Genomic DNA, 21,672 nt, shown 5'->3' on the forward strand with positions numbered 1-21,672 from the left:
TAAAACCAAATTATTATGTATTGGAATTAAATACCAATATTGCCAGATGGAACCTGCCTGGGCTTGTCTGGGCCTTGCTGCTTGACCAGAGGCAGCAGCTGTGGTGGTTTCACCTCAGAGACACCTTTGGCCAGCTGGATGCTGCATTTGGGCACTTGGGACAAGTCCAGGCAAGCAGGAGCTCAGGTTTACCTCTGGTGGAAAGGCTTTAGGCGAGGTGAAGGAAAGGGAGTCGGGTTCTGCTGGAGGGTTTCGATCCAGAGCTTTATTCCTGGCACAGAGGCCTCTGAATGCAGCCACAGCTCCAACAGAACCAAGAACCGCGTGGTTGCTGTGTCTTTTAACCCCAGGGAGAGGGAAGGGGTAGGGGTCCCACCAACCAGGTAAGGGGGGGGAAGTGTCAGGGGACAAATGACACCTGGATGGCCCAATGTCCCCAGAGCTGAGATGCATCTTCTGAACTTTGCCGATCACACGACGCCCCTGCTGGAATGCCAAGATTGACTGACAGCACTAAGCAGGGAGCAAGGGAGGGGAAGGGAGAGGTTATTGGCACACCTGGGGAAAGGACCGGGATACTGAGACGGGCTATTACATCACACTGCAACATCTATGGACATATATTTAGCACTTAATTTCTTATATTTAGGAGGAAGCCTACCCAGAGAAGTTCCTGGCATCCTACCAGGAATTGTTATCAAGAATAATAATCACTGAGGGAATTGGCAGTGCACAGCTGAACAACAAAATGCCTACAGCTTCTGCACAATCAGTTTCTTTAGGTTGTCAATAGATGAAACATAAATGTTTCCAAAGCAGGATCACAGAACTATTCAGGTAGATCTTTAAAGGGTCAACAGAACTCGTTTTGGTAAAGGAAAATTTTCAACGGTTCTACCAGCTAGAGTTGAGAGGACTTGAGCACACAGATTACAGGACTTAAAACAGAATCCCTGTGGTGGCTTGACCCTGGCTGAGTGTCAGGAACCCACTACAGCTGCTCTCACTCCCCTTACTCAGCTGGACTAGGAGAGAACATTTAACAAAAGGCTGGAAGACAGGGAGAAATAATTCACCTGTTACTGTTCATGGGCAGAATAGATTCAACTTGGGAAAGACCATTTGGAGCCAGTTGGAACTGGTTTTGTTAGATTTGAGGAAAGCTTCTGGAATGTTCTCACAGATGTCAGCCCTGCAGCCCACCCCATTACCAAAACCTTGCCATGTAAAGCAAATACAATCTCACACATGATAGCCAGGTCCCAGAGGAAAAAAATTAGGCTCTGGGAGAAACACTGAACCAAAATTCAAAGAATGCTCAAAATACGTGAGGAAAATAAGGCAATCAAAAGATGTGGATAATTCTAATTTTACTTGAAACAGATACAGGTTTTTGCTCTTCACAGGTATAAGAACATAATATTTTAGCGGTCTTTGGGGTTTCTTTTGTTTGGTTTTGTTTTCTTTAAAGAAAATCTTCATCCCATTTGTCAGCTTTCCTACTGAGGAAGTTGGGCCTTTTTGTCACAACTTGAACAACACAGAGTCTGTGCCCACCCTGTGAATTTTCAATCCACCAAAATAAACTGCCTGTCCCAATATGAAGTAATGTAAAAGCAGCTGGATGAAGTGCCAGATCCAGACACAGCAGGCTGCTGAGCATCCACAAACCTCAGCCATGCCTGAAACAGTCTTCATCTTTGCAGGGAGAACAGAGAAGGAGAAAAGTTCTCCTTCCCACAGGAAAATTCAGAAAGTTATTTGGTATGAGGTTTTATTTTTCAAAATTTTGGCCTAAGCCATGGATAAAGAGTCCAAATTAATCTAATACCTCAGAAGCATGGGAGCCAGTCCTGAGAATCAGAGGAGAAAATGGTAGACAAAGGTACACTGGGTTGGGCCCCTTGGGGTCTCCTGGGACAATAAAAAATTCAAACCAGTGCTTTTAAACAATATATGAAGAGTGTGTTTGCTGCCTGGTGTGACCTACAGTCAATAATGTCCTGCTGAGAAACGCTAAGAACACCAAGAAATAGCACCAACTGTTAACTGTGACCATTGAAAGAAACTGGAAGGGTTTTGCAATTAAAAGAAAGCTCTATTCCAACATCTTTTTACCATATTATTTTAGTAAGACTTCTACTTTTTCTTCCACAGGTGGCTTCAGCAATACATTTATATCGCCAAAAGTATATATCAGAAAACTCTGTATCTCATCCTAAGAACAAACTGAAAACTTCAATAGTTTATTTTGAAGCTATTACATACTGAAGAATTCAGTTCAAAGAAACTTGAAAATATTTTCAAAAGGTTTGCAGATTAAAAGTTTTGAAGCAATTAATTCATGCTTTTTTCCAAGTTCAGTCATCCAAGAAATACAAAAAAATAATTGTAATAGTTGGAAGAAATTCAAATGCAAAGTCAACTCCAATGACATGTTTCTAATTATTACATATGAACTTTGTTTTTCTCTGTGACCACTACAGTAAATTAACATAGTTTATACTTCATGGATTAGAAAGAAAGAATATCTATGGAAAAAAAACAGTGGTAGCACTACTAGACTGCACACAATATCTACCTTAAAGGGAAAACAATGATAAAATTTTATCAATTTACAGAAACTGCAGTATGTTGAAAAAATACTGTAGTAAAGACACAGTGAATTTACAGCTATGAAATTCCCCTAATGTCATCAGTTACCACTTCTTCAGCTCCATATACACTTTATGCCTGTTCTAACACTTCATTGGAACTGTACACCTGATAAATCTTTGTTTTGTTTTTGTACCTATATCTTATTTCTTTTTTTAAAAATGTACCTTCATTCATTTCCAAATTTGTTTTATTTAAAAAATAATTCAAAGCCTCTAAACATCAAAAGCAACACTGCTTATAGGATTTTCCCATAATTTAAAGAATGATTTCTTGGTAGAAAGGAAATTGCCATATTTTGCAGAATTTTCTCTACATCTAACCTTGGAATCTACATATATTATTTATTTTGTCACTTAATCGATGAAATTATGAAATATTTTAAGTAAATTGGGAAAACTGGAAATGCCTTTAGTGGAACTACAGTACACTCAACATTTATTATGGCAAGATTATAAAATATACACATGAAAGTCCCCTACTATGGTTGAAGATTCTGATTAATTCTGATCTATTACTATAATAAATCCTTATTTTTAATTTTGTAGAGCACCATCACTGATTTGTATTTAAAAATTTATTATTTAAACTATTTCAACTGCTTTGATAACTTCTTAAATTTATGAATACCACTTTCAGGTATTTGGCAGTTGACTGACCCAACCATCAGACATTAACTGTGTTAATCTGCTACTTGCAATAGTTTAGAAAGACTAATTTCCTACAGAATTTTTGAATTATTTTTCCAATGTATGAATAAAAAAATTTGGTATGTGGAAGCTCTTTCTCTGGTACTTATTGATGCAGTTTGCTTCTTTGCTAGAGTTAATCATTAATATTCATAATAAGACTTCCCATATGCATAACATACAGCATTGATAAATCTAATAATTGTTATGTCTGCTTTCATTTTTATGAGGTACTTATCTTTATTTTAAAAAACAGATTGCAATTGTGGTATTTGTACATGATGTTGTGTATACAATGCTGACAGTTCTGCACAAGAGAAATTTTGTTTGTTTAAAATCAGTAATGGTAGGAGAGAGATCATGAAAGTTTTATCATGCATGTGCTCTGGGATCTATTCCCAGGCTAACCATTAGTATCCACTGCAATCCTTAAAAAGCAACCTGACTACTGTGTCTTCATTTCCCCTTCTGTACCCACACTGCAGGGTCTTTACATGGACTTCTAAAGCCCTCATTCTCATGGGACATGCAATGTTTAAAAAAAAAAATACTGCAGTCACTACATGTTAGGTCACTTGTACTTCCCCCCAGTCATGCAACAGGACAGTAGTTCTAGGTCTGCATAACTCCAGCTTTTCCAACGTGAGAACTAATTCTACAAGCTATTCTCATAACAGGTAAATTAAACACAGTAATTACTATTACAGATGGTGACATTGACTATAAGCTCAAATAAACCAAATTAGGGTAGATTTAGATCAGATATAAAGAAGAAATTATTCACTACAAGAGTAGCAACACACTGAGAGAGGCTGCAAAGAGAAGTTGTGGATGCCTCATCCCTGAAAGTGCTCACAGCCAGGCTGGAATGGGCTCTGAGCAGCCTGGTCTAATGAAAAGTGTCTCTGCCCTTGGCAGGGGGGTTGGAAATAGATGATCTTTAAGGTCACACACAGACCCCTCTATGAAACAGCACACTATTTTAAGGCCAAATATTTATCTTAAATAAAAAAAAATAAATTTAAAGGTAAACATTTTTAAAAATCTAATGCAATATGATAACTTGTAAGGAGGCCAACATTCTGCTGTTCTACTTTAAACATTTAACTGTTCCTTTTAGGTTGAAATCTATATGACACTAATTTCCTATTTTCCTGCAAGTCACTTACGGACAGATTATTGTGTTTCAACATGTGTTACAAAATTCTGGGAAGATATATAATCTGTCTTACTTCACAAGCAAAAGCCATCTTTCAAATTTAAATATTTGGAATAGTGATTCACATGAATGTCAGTAGATGGCTATTCACTTGAAAATGAGAATATAATTAGCAACAAAATCAACAACAATTTTAAGATATTTTGAACACTGCTTTCTAAAAGTATTTTACTCTGTCTTACCTAAAGATCTATATCTTACTGTATCTGACATAAGTAAACATTTTTAAAAAGATGAATTAATAAAATTTACTACTATGAAAGATTTACTACTATGTTTCCAAAGAGGAACATTATTATATTAATAATTAATACTATTAAAAATCAATAACTAAAATAACTGAAAATCTAAACTTCTAAAAACAGGAGGATTTCATCAATACAAAAAATTTTCATTGTTACTCTAAAACTGTGTTTTAGTGCTTTAGCTATGAAAAAGTTCTCTTCATGTCTTCAATTTGTCTTCCTGTTATAAGTGTTTAGATTTTTGGAAGACCACTTTGCAGTCCAGAAGTTCTGACCATAACAACATATGTTGTCCAACTATATTTACCACATTTTAGCCTATCACTATAGGTTGGAACTTGGAGATTTTATAGATGAATTGTCAAATATTAAGTTAGATGCACACGGAAAGTCACAACTCACTACAAGCACTTCTCTAAACATTTCAGTTTTCCTCAAACTGAGTTTCTAACAATTTATTTTCTCCTTAGTAACTGTTTTACATAAAAGGCATCTACAAGTAGGACAGAGGTCTTCCTCTTCAGAAGGTGTCAAACAGAGAAGACAAGGGGCAACAAGTACAAGTTGCACTGGGAGAGATTTAATATCAATATAAGGAAGTTTTTACAGTAACAACAATCATTAGCTGGAACAGCCTCCTTAGAGATGTGCAGCCTTCCAGGAGCAAACGAGCAGGGTGTTAGATAATGTCATCTTGGGTCCCTCTGCCATGCAAATTTGGACCAGGTGATCATTCAAGGTCATTTCCAACCTGGCCTTCCAGGCTTTATGATTCGGTGATTCTACTTTAACATCTTCAATAAATACTACCTCACAGATCTCTGTCTGATTAATTTGTACTCTTGAGAATACATAATGCAATTCAATACCTTACTTAATTGTATGTTTATATTTATTCAACAGAAGTTCAAAGGAATTATTTCATTCTTTACATAGATAAATCCATTTAGGGATTACTTAGTTATTTAGAATGACTGAGCTACATAATGTTTCTAAATAAAAGTACTGTAAAAGCATTCCTACAAACTAAAATTACCTCAGAGATGCAGCAAAACTCTGTAAACACATGGAAAGACCTGATTGTGGGATAGTGTAGAAGCTATTTTTACAGTATGTTGACATCTTGAGGTCAGTAAGTATCTGAGTAGGCTGAAATATTCCCAAATGACAGTAAGATAATGTTTCCTTTTTGTCCTCTTTTAGTCTTTCATGTAATAAGAAACTATATCAGTGAGCACACAGCTTTCTTAAAAGTGACAACACATACTTGTGGAAAAGACTTTTACTTATATCTTCTTTAGAATGATCAAAAAAATGGCTATCAGGAAAAGCACAGTTGACTAAATATAATTTCTGAGAGATGGTAACATGTCTGACTGTCCCTGAAGTCTTGTTTGAAGACAGAAGCAATTAAGAGACTTTCACAATACAAGTCCATAAAAATTATTTACCTCTACAGGGGAAGAAGCAAAGAAGGTTACTTTAAGCTGTGAAAAAAACTTTGAAATTATCTCTTTAAGAGGGAGTCTTGGCATGGGAGAAGGCAATGGTTCCATTAGAGAATCAAAAATATCAAGATTGTGAGAACTTCTGTTTGGCATTATTCCCAGAGCAGGAAGCCACACACAAATAAATTCCTTACCATAGGCTTTATCCCAAGCAGGGGGATTCTTTTCTCTCACTAGGCTCTTTCCTTCAAATCTGGGTCTGACAAAACTCAAATGACTTCTTACTTTCATAAATGGTTTAAATTACATCATCAGTTTAAAACAAATGAAAGATTTCTGTTAAATGTATCTTCTATCTGTCACTATGATTAGCAAATAAGATCATTCCTACTGAAAGTTATTAGGAAAACCACATATACCTTTCTCTCTTTCTTTCAAAATTTTTTTCCTTTTCATTTGGCAGCATCTCTAATATGATTTTCAATACTAAAAACTACAATTTTATGTCCATTGCCATGAATTAAGGTAAAATACAGAATGGAGGAGAGTCCAATATAAGTGGCAGATCCAAGGGAGAAGAAACACAATGTTATAAATCCAAACAAATTTCAGATGGCAGGAGCAGGACTAGCTCTTGAATGTGATTTCCATTTAATTTTTCATACCCTTTAAATTGTTTATATTTCAGCAGCAAGAGAGAAAACAGACTAATTTTCTCAGAAAATGCTGTCACAAAAGCAATGGAACAATTGCTGCATCTCCCTCTCTTCATCTTAGAATCAATACACAAAACAGCAAGAATTCTTTCTAAATAATATAGTTTAGGACTACAACAATGAACTAACTGTACACCAATGCCCTGATTTTGTCTGGGATAGACTTAATTTTCTTTATAGTAGTTGGGATGGTGCTGTTCTGAATTTATGCTGAAAACTGTGGATAACATGGGTATGTTCTAGTTATTGCTGAACAGTACTTAAAGTGTTTCCTGCTTCTCACACTGCTCCACTACCAAGTAAACTGGGGGCATAGGAGGAGCTGGTAAGGGAGACAGCCTGGTCAGCTGACCCCAAAAAACCAAAGAAACCAACCAAAAAGAAAGGCTGGAACACCTGCCTACTGACAGGAAGCAGCAAATCAATCTCTTATTTTGCTTTGCTTGCACCTGCAACTTTATCTTTTAAGCTGCCTTTATCTCACCCCTAAGCTTTCTCACTTTTGACCTCCTGATTTTCTTCTCCATTCCACCAGGGTGGAGGAGTGAGTGGCTGTGTTCAGCCAGAACTGCTGGCTGGGGTTAAACCACAAATACTGGCATTTCCATGGAATCCAAAACTTACTTGTGAGACTAGCTCTTATAAAAGTCATTAAAATAAACCTGGAACCCAAGGCTCAAGATAGCTCAGAATATTTGCCTCACCTATTTCCAGTATATATATATATATATATCTATGGAACAAGATTTTTACATCAGGATTTATTCAGAACACTGCTGCAAGTCCATTTACCATTTATTCTCATTATTTCTAAGGGCTCAGTTAAAAAAGCCAAAACACAATAAAAAGTATTCAGCATTGGCAACTTGTTTTCACTTGCTAGGTCCTTTTCAGCTTATCTCCTCCTTTGATTTCTTGATCAATTGCAGAATGTTAAAAGTTGACCCTTCCCTCAAGCTGGTGTAAAACTCAAAGCCCTATCAATTATTAGCTTTTCAAATAAGAACTACTGCATTTTTCTCAACCTTTATAATTTTTTTCTTCAAATCTCTACAAAATCCTTGCTACAATTCCTAAGTCACAACACAGAACACAGAACTGTTGCCTGTCAGGATGGCCATGAAAGCCTCATTATTTTCTTTTGACAGTTTACTCTACTTATGTATTTCTTTTCTCATTTTACATTGAATCATAGAATATCTCAAGTTGGGAGGGACCCATAAAGATCAAGAAGTGCAACTCCCTGCTCCTTGCAGGACTACCTAAGATTAAAAGCATCCAGAACTCTGACAGGCTTAGTGCCATGACCACTTTCCTGTGCAGCTTGTTCCAGAGACCAACCACTCAGTGAAAAGTGTTTAACTAACATCCAGTCTGAATGTTGCATCCAAGACCTTGGTGGGATGAAAAGTTTTTCCTAACCTGCCTCTTGGAATTCCTAACCTGCCTCTTCTGTCTTGGAATTTCCAATTTACTGTCACTTCCTGTTGTATCAAGATCATTGGCTACAAAATAATTTGAATAAAAAAAAAATGAAGGTAAAAAAATATTTTAGTTTCAAATATACAAAACATCACAGAACTTGCTCTTTGATGATAATTTCTATGTTGATTTCCATGGGGCCAACCTTACAAGTAGTATTTCTAGACATCAATAATATATAACAACATTCTGCAAAAAAAGCAGTATGAAATCAGAAGTTTTCAAAATAAAATGAGGATAATTTTCATGACAGAAATGGAAACTAAAGAGTAAGGTTTTTGAGTTTATCATGTTACCTTCTTCCAGGATGGGTCTCAGCACAACAAATGGGATTTCTTGCAATGGTTCCATGTGTTTGTGTCCAGCACTCATAATCTTTATCTGGGGCAAGCAGACAACAAGGGTGCCAGGCATACTGGCCTGGCCATGGTACCAGTTCCGCACAGTCCCAGGAATGTCACCGGACACAATAGTACTTGGAGAAGGCAGGCTGTCATTGGGAAGGAATACACAACAAGACTGCACTTCAAGCTGAAAAAACAAAACAAAGAAAGATTCTCAGAAATAGATTATTTTCCCCCTCACTGTGTATTCATATTATACAAAATCTGAAGTTATTCATCCATCATAGTTGACTGAAAATAGTCTTACCTTCTAGTTGAATTAAGAGAAAAGATGACGCAAAATGCTGGGAAATAATATATGCTCATAAATTATGATTATGGGAGGGGAGAAAGAAGAAGGATGTTTTTTCTGTGTAAATTCATCAGAAAAGTGTTGCCATATAAAGTGAAAATACATATATCTACATTTCAACAGCTTTGTACAAGTGCAATTTAGTCAGAGAACATTCTGAATGAGAAAGCTTTACTTTTTACCATTCATTAGCTTTGTTAGCAATAGCTAAGTCTCCAGAACCAGCCAACATTTTATATGCTGTTACTTTCTATAAAGAACTGATTCAGGGAAAATTCTGCCTCTGCTTAATAAGCAACATAATGAGCATGTACAAAAAAAGGTAATCATTAGAAAAACTATGAAAAACACAAACTTTAGAGAAAAAGTGACTGATTTTAAACAAACGGAGAGGTGTATACATTAAACAAAGAGAAGTAGATGATAATAAATTGATACTTTTATCTCCTTTTCAATGCAATTTAGAAGCAGTACATATGGTTTCATAGGAAATAACATTTTTTGTTCTTTATTTTCAGTGCCCTGGAACATGTCTGACCATTTTGCCATCTTCTTAGGAGCTTCTAGTAAGGTAGAGTGAGCCCAAACCAAGAGCTCGACTCATCACAACTTCTTAACTCAGAGGTGATGTAAGTTGGGGACTGTTAGTCTTCCTTGGCTCTTACAAATACCATTCTGGCACCTGGATAGCAAAAGGCTCCAACAGCCTGCACATTTTAATGCTTTGTTAAGCAAGTACAAGCTGTGATTGAGTTCCTTGCTTCACATTGCTTGGAAAAACCTAGCATACAAATTGCTGGACAATATATTATTTGTAGCTGTGATAAAAACATTTGTTTGCTGCAAACTTAGGTAACACTCTTTTGGTTTGACATCGTTAAAGACAGCACAGCTTAAAAGCAAAAACCAAGATTTGTACTTCATACTCTCCCCTGAAGGATATTAAGTCTTTAGGACCACAATAGTGATTTGTAATAGAGCAGGAATTCCACAGCACTGAAAGTACTTTGCCAGCCTAGTAAGTACACAGATATTCATCTTTATTTCAGCATTTTTGTACCTTTTTGCTTAGACAAACTGACAAGAATTCACTGCAGAAAAATATAAGTAGAATTTTGCAAAAATAAATACATTGGTTCATGAAGTTTGTGTTTGTTTCTGGATTTAGAACTGTTTGAGTTGTAAAATGAAGCTAATTACATCTTTGATAAGTAGTTTATTGATCCAAGGTTGCTGAGTGTACTTTATTTATACTGAATGAAAAGCTAGGGTGTATTGTTACAGATGTAACAGATTTGGATTTTTTTTAATGGTAAATTAGTGTCTGTGTCAATTTGCAAAGATTTTTACACTGACACAGATCGTGTTCTGGTCTATTAGTAATAGGTTGTAGGTCAAATCATTGTGGGATAATGATAAATAGATGACAAAAGAACTTAGGAGCAGTATAACTATTGTTTTATCCATGCATTTGCTGAGTAAACAGTTTATAAAAAAATCACCCATTCTTCATATACACACACACACACACACACACATATATATACACACATCTATGACAATTAACATCAAATGCTGCCTGGATATACAAACCATGTGGTAATAATCCAAAAATTCCACCAACTTGAAGAGATACTATACTTCATCACATCGCCAGCAGCAGGATCTGTAGGGCATGTTTTACAAAGCACTCTGAAGAACAGATCTCAGTACTCAGTAGAGTTTTTGCACTTCATTTACAGGTTAATACAGCTTTGTACTAAAGAAAAGTTCTTCCGATCACATTTGGTTTATTTTACTTTGCTGTATCAGGAATACTGAAAGTAGAATCACACAAGTTTCACCCCTTTAAATTCCTGATGAAAATTCCTTTTTTACAAAAGGAATTTTGTAGCTCTTTGCTACTCATTTCAAACAACTGAATGGGAGTTGGACCATGAATTTTGGTGGGCTTTAAATGGTATCATCAGGCCTCCATATGTGTGATGGATACATTCAGCCCCCTCTACCAGACCTACAGTAGCTCAGTACAAGCTCCAAATGAGGTAAATGCCTGAGCTGTAGCCAGGTCAAGAACTCCAGGAAACCCACAAAGAGCAGAGTGACCCAATGAGCATCATGCCTGATCATGTGAATAAGACTTGAATGTGTTTTTTCCAAGACTCAGTTATCAAGGAACAAAGAAAGCTGTGAGTACAAGGAGTCTCTTGCACACCCTTCCCATTGCATGCAGTTTGACTACAAGCCAACGACAGCCTAAGTGAACTGCCTTTGAGCTCTCCCTGTCAGGATGGCTGCACAGCAGTGACCTCCCCTTGAGCTGGGACACCTCTCAAGGCTGTTCTGAGAGGCCTTTCTACTAACAACAGATCTCTGGATGAGTTCAATTCAAACTTTCCCTAAAGTGCAACTGGTCTGCACACCAGTGACTCTCCCCTTGAGCTGGGACGCCTCCCATTGTTTGGGATTCCTTATCTGAGACTAAGTATTCTTTCTGTAACCCAAGGCAGAGAGATCCCTTACCTGCAATAGATCTGATAAGCTGCTGATAGCATGTTAAACTAATACTACCGAAATCCATGTAGGTAATTCCTTTAGACAGACTGTTGTCAAAGTCTGAGACTAAGACTGGGCCTAAGCTTCATCAGGAGTTCAGAAAGCAAGGGGATCCACTCTGTATTTCATGACTCAGTGAAAGGACTTTTTTACTCTTTGTATTTCTTCTCTTAGATATAAACTGTTGTCCAGATCAGATCCAGCTGCACCTAAGCCACAGCAGATTTGGCAATCAAGAAGTCCAGTCTGAACTTCATGACTGAATGTTACGGTTCCCTTACCCTTTTCCATCTTTGGCCTCCATGTAAATAATGCCAGATTTATTCCAATTCTATTTTCCCTTGTATATTTTGACCATTATTAAATGATAGAGTGAATCTTGCTATTGACCTTCACCAAGTTACACCTTTATGAATTCATATTAAAATCTCCTTTGCCAATGCCTTTGATGATGATTATTTAAGTTATTCTAAATCACTCATTCATGACAAATTGGCGCAGTCAGCAGGATCCCAAATCTGGATTCGCTAAAAATTGACAACATGTAATACTACAGAATTGCTTACAGATATAGTTGGCTTACCTGCATTTCATTTAAAGTTTTATATGATTAACAAATTTTGCAAAACATTACAGCAGGATTTCAAAGGCCAATACAATGAATGTATGGACCCAAAAGTCCATATTTTAGAGCAAATTATGCCATGATTATAATCACACAAGAAATTACCAACTTGAATGCACAAAGGCCCAGTAAGTGCAAAACTGAGTTGCACCTGTTGAATTTCTCGGAGGCAGATTCACAACTATCAACTTCAATGAAATTTGTGTACATTTAACTCACAGAATCTGGAAATTTGCCTACTCACAAGTTCCAGTGAAGGAATGGAAGGGTGCACCTAAAATGATGGAATTATATGCTGGACAAAAGTGAGAATGTGTGCTACAGATTGCTTCACCAATCGGAAAGTGTTTCAAAATATATGTAATCCAAATTCTTAAAATTAAACTACATCAATAGCATATATTAAAGCTATCATATAAATCTTTTTACACTTTTTAAATAACTGTTAAACTGTGTGCCTAAAATTGTGAATTTAATGTAAGATGTGACTGATTTATGTAACTGAATATAAATCTGCAGCAGTAAATCTTGCATTAATGTAAGGATCTGACAATCCAAGGGAAAGAAAATGAAGTAATCTGCCAGTAAGAAGTCCTCAAGCTGGGGGTCAGATCCTGTTCATGGAAACCATCTGGTTGGGACCCTCCAAGCCACACCAAACACAAATGATCTTTTAAAAAAATATCCTATTCATTAATGCTTCGCAGCTGCACTGAGTGTTACTTCATTTTTCCATGGCAACATCCTTTCTGTTTCAAGGATCTGATTTCAGTTTTGGTAGCAACATGTTCGTTTGCCAATACTGAACACATTCATGTGTTAAAGAGAACGAATTATTACATTCTTGAAACAGGATCACCCCTTATTTTCATTTCTATTATGTCAAGGCCTATACATGCTAAATAATGTACACTAATGATAAACCAATGAAGCAAGCAGTATTTTCCCTTCTACTTCTAAAACTTTAAGTAAAGCATAACTCTACGCTCTACACTTTTACAAACATGTAAGCCTCAAAATGTCCAACGACTCTTGCATAAAAAGGAAAGTATTAAGTTACTGGAGTATTTTTAATTCTTATTTTATAAAAAGGAATGTTGTTCACTAGAGAGAAGAGTGAAATAAATACTGCTGAAAAATTAGGTCTTCCTAACTGAGAAGGGTGGGTTGGAGGAAAGAAAACAAAGCCAGTGACTGCTCAAAAGTGCTATGAAGAGGGACAAGTTGTTCAAGTCTTTTCAGCCTTTCATGATAGTGATAACATAAGATTCCCTTTCATAACCCACATTTCACAGCTACATAATTCAATTAGAGGCGCTGGAGATTTTCTACAAGGTGACATTTGCATGAGCATGTCTCTCCAGGGAAGTTGCCTTTCTCTGAATTAGTCATCAACCCTTGCTCAGCAGCAAGGTAATGTGTTTTTCTGGGTACAGAATAACATCCTGCAATGACTCCCCAGGCTGCAAAGAACCACTGCTTACACACCTCCTGTGAGGGTTCTGGTGCACTCAGTATTGTAAGACTGTAGCCCAGCCTCCAACACCCAAATTTGTTTCACCATTTAGACCATCTGCTGCTGAGCCAGACATGCAGTGTTTGTCACAATTGAACAGAAAATCTTGTTTTGAAGGTAGACAAAAGTAAAAATGTTATAAATGCAAAGCAGAACATGTAAGTAAAGGAACTAAGAGAGCAGGCTACCTGTACAGAAAAATGACTATAATAAGGATCGGATATATTTTCTTTGACCAGTTAAAACACAGTGTCATTGTGCTTCACAGCATTCCTGTTCTTTCCGAAGAAAACCTTCAAAACCTTTTAAAAGGTTTTATTTAGTTACCCAAAACACAAATTTTTGTTGGCTTGTGGTAAGTAACCAACTTAAGAAATAATCCTATCTCATAATTGCAAAAAAACTGCTGAGAGCTGTAACTGCTAAATTACAAGTCACAGAATCTCTTCCTAACCCTGGATAATGACACAATTCAAAGAACAGAAACACTTATCAAATCTGTCCTCCCCTTTCTTGCCTTTCAATGTTTCACTTTGTCAAAAATTTTTACAAGTTATATTCATTAAAGAAAATAAAATTTTCAGTAGTTTCAGGAAAAGGATTAATTTTTTCAAATAAATTCAGGGATATTTAAAGACATGTGACATACCAAAGTTTTATATGTAACAATTACATTATTATGTAGTTGGCACTTGTTGTAACATTACTCATTAATTAATTTATTTTTAATACAGATCCTTCATTGTTCTCAATGGAATTCAGCATTAACAGCCAATTAAAAATAATTGTGTTTATACTGCTTCACAATTTTAGCAACTATTAGTATGAAGAACATGTGAAAAATGAGTATTACCTTCCTACACAGAGTAACTGCCAAAAAGACTTAAAGGCTGCATATAAAATCCTACAACAACTAAATAATAAACCAACTTTTTATAATTAAATATGCAAGTCTTTTCACTTAAATACCACTACTCCAATGCATAAAACCTTCATGCAATATTCTATCAGAAGCAAGCCAGGGCTAGGGTGAAGCAAGTACCAGCTTTGGATCCAAAATAAACTTTCCAGTTACTTTAGTTCCAAACACATTTACTTACTCTAACTTCCACTAAAAGAATAATCCTTTGATGATTTTAAGTTATGAAGTTCAGTTTTATCTGACGACAACTACAGACTTTTCTGTTCTAAAATCATGTAACTAAAAGATCCAGGAACATGAAAATTAGCTTTAGAAAAAAAGCCACAGAGTCTAAATGCTCCAGCATTCAACCAGACAAATTATTCTAGAAATTTCCCTTTTTCATGCCAAATAATAATACAGAAAATCTGTAAAAACTTATAATTTAAATATAGTTATATATGTTTAATAAAATGCATATTATGTATAATAAAATAAATATAATATACTTGAATTGCAATACAGAGTCATGATACTCATTTTCTTACCCTCTATACATTGCCTTGCACAAATTTCCCATTTGGGCAGATATTAAAAGAAACAAGCTATATATATGGCATTTGTGTTGAAAACCATAATAAATTAGACATAGGGACTACTAATAGTAATAAAAAGAACAGCAAACATACCTATAAATCCTTCATATTTCACAAGAAATAACTATTGCACATTTGTGTGGAAGCACGTTCTCAAACTTTCCTGCAGTGCTTCCTTAGGGTCTGTGGAAATGTTTATCTGATAACATTCACTAAACTTCTGGGAAGGTACTGGCAAATACCTTACAAAGTACAGTTAAACAATAAGGATGAAACAAAGGGTGCAAGCTACTGTATGAATTCAAAGGGGTGTTTAATTTCAACATTGACAAAACCCAAAAAATTAATTTCAGAGTCGTAATGATGAAAATAGAAACCATAAGTTTCTATTTACAGAAACCTGTACAAAGCAAATAAATCTAGAACCTCAAGCACCAGAAAAAGTACCCAATACAAAAAATCCTCTGCCAGTATGAGCCCTATTCTGTATGTTAGGTCAGAGAAGCAAGGTATTTAGGAATTACTCTTTGAGACAACCCCTGCCTATCACTCACCATTCTTCATCTCCACAGAAAGAAACAATACCTTATTTTCCTATCTAGTTACACACAACTTTGTGGTTGGTGCTTTACTCATTCCTCAAAACAAATTCAATTTGCTGGTTGCTCACTAAAACATGAAAAATCTAGGAGTAGAGTATTGCAGTCCTGATTCAGCTTTCCCCTTTTATAAAGGACCCAGCTCTGCCTCGTTGTCATTATTATATTATTACTTTTATTATGACTCAAACTGTAAGCTGCATTTACATAGAGTCTCACTGTGCTAAGTACCAGCCAGACACATAACAAAAATACACTGCTTCCTTCAAATAGATAACAAATTCTCTCTCTTATTTAGACATTTTAATCTACAGTGGTGAGAACATTGAGAAAGAAAGGAAAACAAGCAAAATACTCATGAAATAATGATTAAAGAGAAGGCTGAAAATGAAATAGATTAAATGGAAAACATCTCAACTTCACTGTGTTCTGCAATCAGATGACAAGTCTCAAGTTCTTGCTCAGGCAAAACCTGAACTTTTAAACTTTCTAAAACTGTGAATTTTAAGTACTTTTTACATGAATGAGGAGTGACACATGAAAGAGGAGTGACACAGACACACATTCTGGGATGAGCCTGCATATTATCAAATATACTGCCTGATAGGAGGAAGGAACAAGTTATTTTCTGTAATAATGACAATTACTTTCTGTAATAATGACAAAAAACTTGCCAAAAGTTGTAATTAAGACTTTTCTTTGGCAGTTTTCTTTTTCTGTGACTCTTTAATTAAAAAAAAAAAGATTAGCTACTATATCCTGATGTACCATAAAATACTGATCTCATAGAATGAATGTATAGTTCAAGAGGCACGGGTCATAATAATTCCAAATTAGAATGATTTCTCAATAAGCACTTGATAAGTACTGGGAACAATTCAGTCATAATTCTAGCATTTCTAAGCCATCTAATATTTGTTCCTGCAATCTTAACATTGGAGTCCTAAAATGGCATCTATAATTCTACACAAGAACTCTGCTTTTACTGATCAGCAGCTACAATCTAGAGCAGTATAAACCAAATTATTTAATCCCAGCTACCATCTCCTTGTCCTTCACGAAAAAGTAGGCAAGTAAGCTGCTGAGCCTTCACTGTGTAACAACAGCAATTGTATCATACACTTCAGGAAAATATTTATCTTACACACTTTCCTGAAATAGTTTTAGAAAAGAAAGCATTCTGCAAATCTAACTGCAGTGTTTATGATGCAGAAAAGTGTGACAAGCAATTTTTACTAATATAATCTTTGAAGGATCTTTCCCTTTAAATACGAAACAGTATTTCAAAACCTATTTTAAAACCAAAGCATTCTTTGCTTAATTTACCCAAAATCTTACTTTATTTTTCATTCTCTCAGACTTTGAAACTACTGAAATAAGACAATAAAGCTTGGGAGCTCCTTTAAAACCTCTCTAATAAAAAGCACTAGGATGCATAAAAAGTATCATAAAGTCTGGAAACACATAAGGGGTTTTTCACTTCCTTTTCATCTTACCTGAAGTGTAAGGCACTTAACTGCATTCCACACTATTCCAATAAATTCTTTCATCCTTTCCTCAGGACTTCTGCAGTTTTCAGATGAGTTCAGCACAGTTTTCACAGGGAGTGACAAAGGACGAGATTCTAATGCAAACAAAAAAACCTCAATTACAAAAAGAAATCTAAGTAAATAATATACTTACTGATAGCAAAGAAAAACAATTTCTGTACATTCTGAAAGTCTTTCTCTCACTGTGCATATCTCACTAGGCACATAATAATTATGTCTCTGTATTAGTTTTAAACTTGTCAATACAACTGCACCAGTTAAGCCTTGTGAGAAATACAACACAATAAAATTAAATGTTCCAACTTCTTCAACATGAACTGCTAAGAAAATATTATGAAGAATGTTTGACTTAAACAAATTAGGACAATTTTCAAAGTGTGATAACCTATTTGATGATGCAATTGAAATTCAAGAGGTTTTCACATACATTGCTGGTGTCATCTAAAGGTATCACCTTTCTAAAATTGTAAGAAATGACAGACCACATTAAATAACAGCCTTTACTTCATTTTCTTTGAAAAAATCCCTTTAAAAATTTGAGTATGCATCAAAAAAAAGACACAGAAATTAAACTATTTTCTTACTTTGTCAAATTTTAAGGCAATAAAGTATGAAATATTTCAGCAAAATTCATTGTTTTCTAATAAAAAGAGACATTTCATTAAACTGTTATTTAAAAACATGAACATGAAAAGATTTTAGAAATGTTAAATTAAATATAAGCACATTAGAACTTCAAAACAGGACTGTGAGTGGTGCATAGTTCCTTCTGACATGATTTACAAAATATCCACCTCATTGTATATTGGGATACCCATAGAACAACTGTCAGCTTATTTGACATTTCTAGTCTTGGTCTACACGTTGTTGAGCTGATAAAACTGCAGGAATAAATTACAAAGACTTCATTACTTAAATTTAAACTAAATTGAAATCAGTGTGTGACAATTTATGTCTACCAATTTTACAGCTAGGAGAAATCTGTGACATGAAAATTACAGAAAAATTCTTAAGAAAAAATTATGCTCTCAATTAATCTAAGGAAAGCAAAAATACCTGATCGTTGATATTCATAACTGGTTCTTCAGTAATGCAATGAAACATGGGAGGATTTAAAACTGAAACATCTAAGTGGTGACCTTTAGCCAAGAGAATGCAATGTTAATGTCACTGGATGAATTAATCTGTGACATTTTCCCCATCAAAGCTAGAGTTCACTAACATTATCAGAAAAAAATCCCTCAACAAACAGTATTTTTAATCATCTTAAAGAGAAATGTTCACTTCATTGAACTGATGGAGAATCCAAAGATTCAGAAAAAGAGGTGGTCAAAAGAGTGCAAGAGGATTTTTATGGCTGCAGGATAATTAGTCCTCTCAGAGATTCATGGCTCCAACTATGGATATGTTGGAAGGATACAGAATGAAAACTGGATCGTGAGAGTGTAAAAAGCATGACATTTCAGGATTGTTTGTTGTCAGCTGTTCTGGAGAGACAAACATGTAAATTGTCCATCTGGAGAAGCAACATGCAATAGCTGTTTTATAACATCTCAAATGGACAGCTTCATGCCATGAAGATATCCTCCATCCCCATTATGAATAGATTAAGTTAAAACAAAGAGATCAGTCAAGGAAGAGCTGTTCTCCTTCAACTAATTACCCCACCTCAATTCACATCATCTTCTGTGCAGTCTTCTGTGCAGTCTTCTGTGCAGTCAGGCCCTACACTACACATACACTACAAGGTAAGGATCAGGAACACTTGAGTACCAAGAAGTATTAAAACAGGAGCCATTGAAGCACAGAACTCTGGAACACAAGTGTGGGCAAGGGTGAGAATGGCACACAAATCACTGTGAGACTCCATCAATTTCACAGATAGGATGCTTCAGGTCAGGATGAGTAGATAAATACTATGTAAACCTACATATTCTACAATGCATTCAGCAGGGACTGTCAACATCCTACATCCCTTCACAAGTGCATTCCTCATGAGTGGGATTTAAAGTTAGATTTAGTTCCCATCTCCCATATTTTATTTGCAGGAAAACAAATAAAAACTGCTAATTCTCTCTCAATTAGCAGAGTAGCCAGCAACAACAATCTGTGAATTTAAAATAAGATTAGCTGACTGAAGTACCTCCTGTTTTTCTTCATTTATGTGTCATTAAAATCTGCAAAATTCCAGGAATATCCATGATAAAACCAGCTTTGCTATAATCCCTCAAGTTCAACCAAGAGATAAAAAAATCCGAAAGTCTCAAACCCCAACAGAAAGATAAGGAACCATTCAACCATAAACCATGGAAAATAGAACAGGAATAAAAAGTATATTGGAGTGGAAAGAAGACACAAGCAAAGAGGTAACTCCTGAAGAGAAAAGAAGAAAGCAGTACTTTTTTTTTCCCCTGTACTGTAAATCCCAGAATTTTGCCTGAAAGGATGCAGGGAAAGAAGTGTCTAATTCCCTGTCAGACAAGGAGATCAGGAGATGATATTTGCTAAGACACTGTCAGGTGTGGCTACCATGTGTATTTGGCCAATCTTCTAGAGTAGACATGTAAACTGGATCAGCCTCATCTGTCTCAGTATGAACATAATTTACTAAAATACTTATTCCACTTAGCTACTACTGAACTGAAAACCTTGAAACATTTCCTGACAATGTAAGAAGTCTTGTGTTCAACCCAGCTGTCAGCAATAGCTAGACAGAAAATATGATTTGTATGAAACACTTCCAAATTGATGAGGGGACAAAAAAACCCCAACAAAGTGGGGACTGCTTTAGGTTATACCAGTTGAATAAAAAAAAAACCACCAAAAACAGCGCACAGGAACATAAAATGCTCTTATTCTTATCTTTTAGTCCCTTGCTGTTTAATTGGTGCTTTTGCACACATAGACAGCACATCAATGACACATAAGCCACCACACTCACCAATTTCAGAACACACTGGTAATGAACAGACTTTAAAAAAAAAAAGAAGGACTCATCAAAGGAGTACTTTTCATAACTCATTTAACAATTTCTGGTTCAAGTACAGAGGGAATTCCAAGTTCTGCAAAATCCATCATTGAAGTACTCACTTTGTAGGCAATGCCACCAAGCAAGACTTACAGGTATAAATTCCAGTTCAAAGTGTCTCTTTTGTTTAGACAAATGTCTCCTTCATTGTGTTTTTTAGCCTACTAGGAATGAGTGTTTTCAGAACTTTGATCCAGAAAATACATAGGTTTTAAAAATAAAAAGAACTTTTGTGAAAATAACACTACTCTGTGCTATTAATATTCAGTGAACTAAGAAATAGAAAAGGGAAAAGAGAATTTCTGACATATGATTTGGGACAAATGGACATATCTTCAAATAATACAATGCAGAAAAAACTACTGGGCTGAAGAATATTGATAATCTGTAGGCACTGATGGCCTCATGCTTTACTCTCTCCTTACAAATAGCAATTAAACTAAAGGGAAATACCTTATTCCTGATTTCTGTGTGGCACAAACCTGCCAGGTCTCAATCTCTCTGGCACAAGATGGACTCATTTCTCCTATCCTACTGTGTGCCTCAGATCCCTCATGCATGAAGAAGGCAGCAGCTTCTTTCTGGCTGGAAATGGTCATCCTGCTGCAGGCAAATCCACAATTTCACTGATGCCCAAAAGCTCAGAGCACTCCTCCTTCAGGACAGGTCCACAGCCAGCCAGGCAGGCAGCAGGACCCTCCTCTGTTGTTGGAATCCAGGATGCTGAGAATTTTAAACTTTCTGTGCTTAAAGGCACAGACCCACAAGAGAACACTGAAATTCACCTGAGGCTGTGAAGAAGACTTTAAAAATTGATTGATAGCACTGGGATTACGGGTCTGTAGTCAGTTAGAAGTGTGTAATACCACAGGGTGGAAAGCTTAGAGTTTGGGGTTTTAGAATATAGAAATAAATATGAAACAAGATGGAGGTTTTAGGGTGGAGGCAAGTTGTTCTTCTTTACCTTCTTCTTCCTTCTTCTTCACCTTCTTCTTCCTTCTTCTTCATGGGTATCACCACCCACCCATGGGTTTGGGTGATATTTTGTAATTGGACAGAAAAGTCGGCATTGCAGGCTTTGAGGGATCAGTTATTGGGTTAAAAGGGAAAATAATCTAGGTGTCCTTTCTTAATTGGATAGTTTAAAAGAC

At 35.8% G+C, this 21,672-nt stretch overlaps 1 protein-coding gene across 5 annotated transcripts in view; it reads right to left on the reverse strand.

The window, feature by feature from the left end:
- VPS13B (vacuolar protein sorting 13 homolog B) overlaps positions 1–21,672 on the reverse strand; it is a 434,757-nt gene that overhangs the window by 199,671 nt on the left and 213,414 nt on the right. For all 5 annotated transcript variants that reach the window (XM_077187531.1, XM_077187521.1, XM_077187524.1 and 2 more), the window contains 2 exons: positions 17,440–17,567; positions 8,751–8,985 (listed from right to left, as the gene is read on the reverse strand). In XM_077187531.1, the coding sequence (XP_077043646.1) occupies positions 8,751–8,985; positions 17,440–17,567 (363 nt within the window). The remainder of the gene's footprint in view (positions 1–8,750; positions 8,986–17,439; positions 17,568–21,672) is intronic.

This window comes from Agelaius phoeniceus, chromosome 1 (genome assembly GCF_051311805.1).
Source record: "Agelaius phoeniceus isolate bAgePho1 chromosome 1, bAgePho1.hap1, whole genome shotgun sequence".
Lineage (NCBI taxonomy): Eukaryota > Metazoa > Chordata > Aves > Passeriformes > Icteridae > Agelaius > Agelaius phoeniceus.